This window comes from Orycteropus afer, unplaced genomic scaffold (genome assembly GCF_000298275.1).
Source record: "Orycteropus afer afer isolate SDZICR_OR568_19922 unplaced genomic scaffold, OryAfe1.0 scaffold00379, whole genome shotgun sequence".
NCBI lineage: Eukaryota > Metazoa > Chordata > Mammalia > Tubulidentata > Orycteropodidae > Orycteropus > Orycteropus afer.
The window spans coordinates 2,225,095-2,231,295 of record NW_006921966.1 but is presented as its reverse complement, the minus strand read 5'-3'; the positions used below and the strand labels follow the sequence as shown (position 1 = coordinate 2,231,295).

General features: G+C 38.8%; 1 protein-coding gene across 1 annotated transcript in view; it reads right to left on the bottom strand.

The window, feature by feature from the left end:
• The window catches only part of LOC103207593 (E3 ubiquitin-protein ligase RNF114-like), a 27,476-nt gene extending 25,561 nt beyond the window's left edge, over positions 1-1,915 (bottom strand). The window contains 1 exon segment of the mRNA XM_007953246.1: positions 1,805-1,915. Within this exon segment, the coding sequence (XP_007951437.1) occupies positions 1,805-1,915 (111 nt within the window).
• Positions 1,916-6,201: the final 4,286 nt, after the last annotated feature.

Here is a 6,201-nt window from a genome sequence, read left to right as displayed (position 1 = left end):
AACAGTGCCTAAGGCACTTGACTGCTAACCAGAAAGCTGGCGGTTTAAACCCACCAGCCACTCCTCAGAAGGAAGATTGGGCAATCTATTTCCATAGTGATACTGCCTCGGAAACCCAAGGAGGGGTCACTATGAGTTGGGTCCAACTCGACGGTACATAACAACAACAACGACTACTAATGACTTTTAGCATTTTTCCATGTTTATAACATTCATTTGTGTATCTTCTTTGGACAAATGTCTATTTGAGTTCTTTGCCTATTTTTAAATTGAGTTATTGTCTCTTTTGTTGTTGAAGTTTAGTAGTTATTTATATGTTCCAGATTTAAAACCTTTATCAGATATATGATTCCCAAATATTTTCTCTCATTCTGTAAGTTCTCTCTTTCCTTTTGTGGTGCAGTGAATTACTTGGTATGGCTCTTCTGGACATGGTCTTTGTGGCTCCCCCCAGATGACTGGGTCGAGTTATGCAAATGTGTGGTAATCTGTGGCCTACCAAGGGGATTGGGTAGCTGTTAGTAATGTAAATAAGGTACATGGCACACTTGTGGGAATGGGACCATAGAAATAAAGTATATAGAACCCTAATATGGGGATTGGTCAATTTTGTCATTCCATTAGGTTTAAAATGAGTCCTACCAGAGGCAGAAGGGGGGAATCTCACCACTATCAAGAGAGAGAAGCCGGGAGTGTGTCCTGGGACTCAAGATTCCTAAGCTGAGACAACGGCAGATATGACAGCAGAGAGGCAGTGGCAGCACAGGCAATAGAACCAAGAGTCTGCAGGAAACTGAGTGGCAAGCTTGCTGGCCCATAGAACAAGAAAGTTGAATGCCTTTGGGCAGGAGACTTACTGGTGGAGTGAGGTGCATCTAGGTTCACTTATCGGCAAAGCTAAAAGAGCTTTGTGATGCTTGCCCGAGTGGAGCAGAGGCCAGGCCAAGAGGCCAAGGGCCAAAGAGAGGTGTGCCTATGGCTGTGACTGAGGGGAGGCTGTCATGACTGAAGAATTATATCCTGAGCAGTCCTGAACCTGAATTGCAACGTGTTACTTCTCTAATAAACCCCATAACTGTAAATATTGCCTGTGAGTTCTGTGTGGTCATTGCAACAAATTATTGAACCCAGCAGAGAAGTAATGAGTGGTTTGGGAGGGACAGCTGGTGTCAGAATTGGTAAAATTTTGGAGGGTGGCAGGATGTCTGACTTTCTCCTCAGAGTCATCAGCCTTGGGTTGCTGGTGGTGATTTTCTTTCCTACTCAGGAAGTTAGAGGAGGTCAAAGAACACTGCCCCAATGTTCTTTGTGCCACTTTCTTGATAAAGTCTTTTGATGCACAAAATTTTTTAATTTAAATGAAGTCTAATTATCTATACTTTCTTTTGTTGCTTGCGCTTTTGGTATCGTATCTAAGAATCCACTGTCAAAGCAATATCTTGAAATTTTACTTCTGTGTTTTTTTCTAAGGGTTGTATGGTATTAGTCATTATATTTAGCTCATTTATCCATTTTGAGTTAATTTTCACATTTGCTGTGAGTTATGGGTACAACATTATTCCTTTGCATGTGGAGATCCAGTTGTCTCAGTTCATTTATTTTTGAAACCTTTAGAAAGTGGATAGCATAAAAGTTCCATAAAATTAGATACCTGTATCTTAAAGTATAAGAAAATATTTCCCAATTGTTAAATAATGAATTATGTTCTTGATATTAATAACTTTTTATTACTGATTACCTTTTAGGTATTGATTAAGTTTAGAGTACTATGCACTGTGACTTAATTTTAAATACCCATCAATACCTTAAATTTTTTTTTATATTGGTTAGAGTAGTGGAGTAGTGGTTTCAGATCTGAATAATAGCTGTAAGAAAATCTTTCCTTGTTGGAGCCGTAAAGGATTTGAGACGTCATGTAGACTAATCTTATACAGATTGGGAAAACTGAGGCCTTTCTTGCTGATGTACATTCTGGGTGTTTTAAGGTATTTACCATGACAAATAATTCCTGCAGTTACATACATTTATAATTATTATGTATTCAAAAAGTCATTTTTATATTGTTGATGATTTTGGTTTAAGGACAGATTAATGAGTACATGAAGATTGTTCAGGTCCTCTTATAATGGATCCTTAGCCTACATATTTTGTATTGAGTGTTCTTAACTGTCACTGAATAATAATAACTAACTTTGTTTTTCACTTTCAGTCTGTCATGTACTGAACCAAATGCTTTACTTTTACCAGTCCATTTTAATCCTCATATAATTCATCAAGTGTACTAAGTCTTAGTAAGTAACTTGCCCAAGGTTGCATAGTTTATAATTGGAAGAGCCCAACTGTGAAACCAGATGGGCTGAGTTTGGATGCTGAGTTCTTAACCACTCTACTATATCATCTTTTAATGAACAAAAGTGAATGAATTGCTGGAAATGGAGTTAAGTGACAACCATGGACACTCTTCCATTCCTCTGACAATAGTTTATTTTCTCATGGTGTCAAAAGCTTTTGAGGCACCAGTCCTCAAGCTCTGGCTTACACAAGAGTCTTACCTTGAACATATAAGGCAAATCTGAAAAAACTAATTTAATGAAAAAGGTGGTTTTCATCAATTCTAACATGCCTAAAGACTTTATTTGGTCATAAGCCAGACACTGGAGCTTTAAACTCAAAGCAAAATATCCTAAATTTTTTTATTTACTTAATGCCTAGCAGCAGAGGAGCCTGTACTTAAGGGGCCCAAGGGTATAGCCTGAAATCACCCACAGAAATTATTTTAAAATCTACATATTTAACTGTAAATTGCTTTTGAACATTTGGAAATAATGGTAGTAGAGACCCCATAGGTTTGTTACAAGAATTAAGGCAATAATTTATGCTTGACTACTAGCTGAAAGGTGGAAAGTTTGAACCCACCCAGAGGTTCCTTGATGACAGGCCTAGCAATCTGCTTCTGAAAGGTCACAGCCTTGAAAGCACTACAGAGCAGTTTTACTCTGCGCATACAGACTCATCATGAGTTGGAATCGACTTGATGGCAATTCACAACAACAACATTATTATTATACTATTCACAGGGCTACATACAGACTCCTATCCCAGTTATATAAGCCTGACCCAGAGCCAACACTAATGAAGTTAATCATCTTGAATTGCTGTGTTTTACATCTGTACCATCCCTTTCAACTTAGGTAATAAATTGAATTTGCCTTGCATCCAAAGTCATATTTTGTTTTTAAGATGAGCATTAATGTCTTTGGTTTAGTTATCCTCCACTATGACAGATTTTTCTAATAAATTATACGCCTAAAACTAAGAAACTCAGTTTCATCCAGTTGATTCAGACTCATGGTGAACCCCTGTGTTACTGAGTAGAATGGAGCTCCACAGGGTTTTCTTGGCTATAATCTTTAATGAAGAAGATTTGTAAGACTTTCTTTAGCTGTGCTGCAGGGTGAGTTCACACTGCAAACCTTTCAGTTAGTAACTGATCACAAACCATTCGCACTATGAACACACTTCAATTACACTGAAATCTGTGAGAGACAGAAGGACTCCCTTATTTTTCTGGGTTTCACAAGTTTTCTGTCATTGACAGGGTGCAGTCCTACTCCTTTCCTTCACTATATATTAGTGGAAAATATTTTTTTCTTCCCTGACAGAGAAGGTCTAGTAGTGTAGTGGTTAAGGCATTTGGCTGCTAACCAATAGTATAGTGGTTTGAACCCATCAGCTGCTCTGTGGAAGAAAGATGAGGTAGTCTGCTTCTGTAAAGATTTACAGCCTTGGAAACCCAATGGGGGTTGCTATGTGTCAGAATCGACTAGATGGCAGTGAGTTTGGTTTGGTTTTTTTTTTTTCCCCCTGACAGGTTTCCACAGTACACAGGTTCCAGATGTCACAGGTTGCACTGTACGGCTAGCATGTAGTAAAGACTTATATATCAGAAAATTTAGTATTAATACTTTCAAGGTGAAGATAGCTAGCACTTCACTTTTCCCTAACTCAGCAATAAAAGACAGAAAGAGAGAGAGATAACTGCATCCTGACTACAGTTGAGTAAATGAACAGGATGTCTGATTAACTAATTGTTCCTTTTAATATCATCAAGAAATCTGCTTACTACAGTATTTAAAAGGGCATGGAGGCAGCACCTTCTGACCTCCTCTAACTTCATGAGAGGAAGACAAAATCACCATCAGCAGACCAAGGCTTATTCCTGTGAGGTGAGGCATGCCATAACCTTCCAGCCTTTTAGCAATTCTGACACCAACTGTCCTTCCCACGGCACTCCGTATTTCTGTACTGTGTTCAATAATTCCATTGAAATGGCCAAACAGAACTCAAAGACAATACTCATGATTATGGAGTTTATTATGGAAGTAACAGGCTACAATTCAAGATGAGGAATGTGCTCAGAATACAATTCTTTCATCAAGAAAGTCTCGCCTCTGTTATGCTCTCAGTCATGCCTCCGTTGGCCTTTCAGCCTGGCCTCTGCCCTGCTTGGGCAAATGTTACAAAGCTCTCTTAGCTCTGCTGATAGGTACACCTAAGTGTACCCCACTCCGTGAGCAAGCTCCCTGCCCGAGGGCACTCAGATTTCTCGCTTTGTGGGACAAATAAGCCTGCTGCTTTGTCTTATACCTCCTGGTTCCACTGCAACCATCTCTCTGCCAGGGATCTCTCTCTGCCAGGTGTCTCTTCCAAGGAGGTCCAGTGCAGGAATTTCAGGTCCAAGGACACACTCTACTTCACCTCTAGCTCTTCTCTCTCGATGGCAGTAAGATCCCCTTTCTGCCTCTAGGAGGGGTCATTTTAAGCCTTTCACAGTGACAAAACTAACCAAGCTGAACATCAGAGTTCTATACACCATATTTTCATAGTCCCACTCATTAATTCAGTGGGAGTTACAAAGACTATGGCTACAAAGGCCGTACCAAGTAATTCACTGCATTGCATATGGAGAAAGAAATATAACACAGAACCATGAATTCTCCAGATTCATTGTTTTGTTTTGGCAACTCTCTTAAAACAGATGTAATCAACATTTCAAAATTATATTCAGTATAGTTTGTCTGTCTCCTATTACTATCAAAGTTTGTCTGTCTAAAGGAGTAATTAAGCATTCTTTGTTTAGAAGTAACCTCACCTTCCATGTGGGAGACCCTGATTCTACTCCCAGCCAGACACCTCATATGTAGCCACCACTTATCTGTCATCAGTAGAACCTCTCATGTTACTCTGGTACTGAATAGATTCAGGGGAGCTTCTAGACAAAAGTGGACTAGGAGAATGGTCTGGCAATCTGCTGCTGAACATCAGCCAATGAAAATGATATGGAACACATTTCATTTTGCATGGGGTCACCATGAGTCGGAGGCGCTGGCTTCCTGTATAGCAGGACCAGCAGGACCATAGGAGCTCTGGTGGCATAGTGCTTAAAGCACTTGACTGCTAACCAGAAGGCTGGCAGTTCAAACCCACCAGCCACTCCTCAGAAGGAAGATGGGGCAATCTACTTCCATAGTGATACTGCCTCGGAAACCCAAGGAGGGGTCCCTATGAGTTGGGTCCGACTTGACAGCACATAACAACAACATAGCAGGGCCATATTTAGCCTTTAATTATACTCTAGTTTTATTTACTAATTTTCCCCTAAATATGCCAAATTTATTGATGCATAACTGCTATGCAGTGCATCATAGCACTTTACTCAATTTTCAGGTATTAAATAATTAGTGTTTTAGCAACCAAACTAGCTCTAAATAGGAGTATTTCACACAATTCATAGCGAAGAGGCCAAGCAGAATCTTTAGAAGAAAATATATGGAAACTGAAGAGGATCTACCTTTAATGTTAAATTAAAATATCCCTTAACTCTTCTGTTTCTCTCGTATTTGCTTTCTAAGAAACACTATTTCTGTAGAATAGTTATCTGAATCTTCTTTTACAAATAATAGACATTTAAAGAAAACATGTATCAAAATATCAGGAAATTTTCTTTCAATAAATTGTATTCACAGTATCTCATACAAATGACTATTCTGAGGACAAGATTCATTTTTTTCCTTATCAGAGCCATATTGCTTGAATTAAGCATCATTTATATGCCACATTGAATTTTTCTTTCTCACAGGTTATTAAATACATCTTCCCCAATTTTTTTAATGTTTGTTTAAAAGATATTTTTTCGTGGAC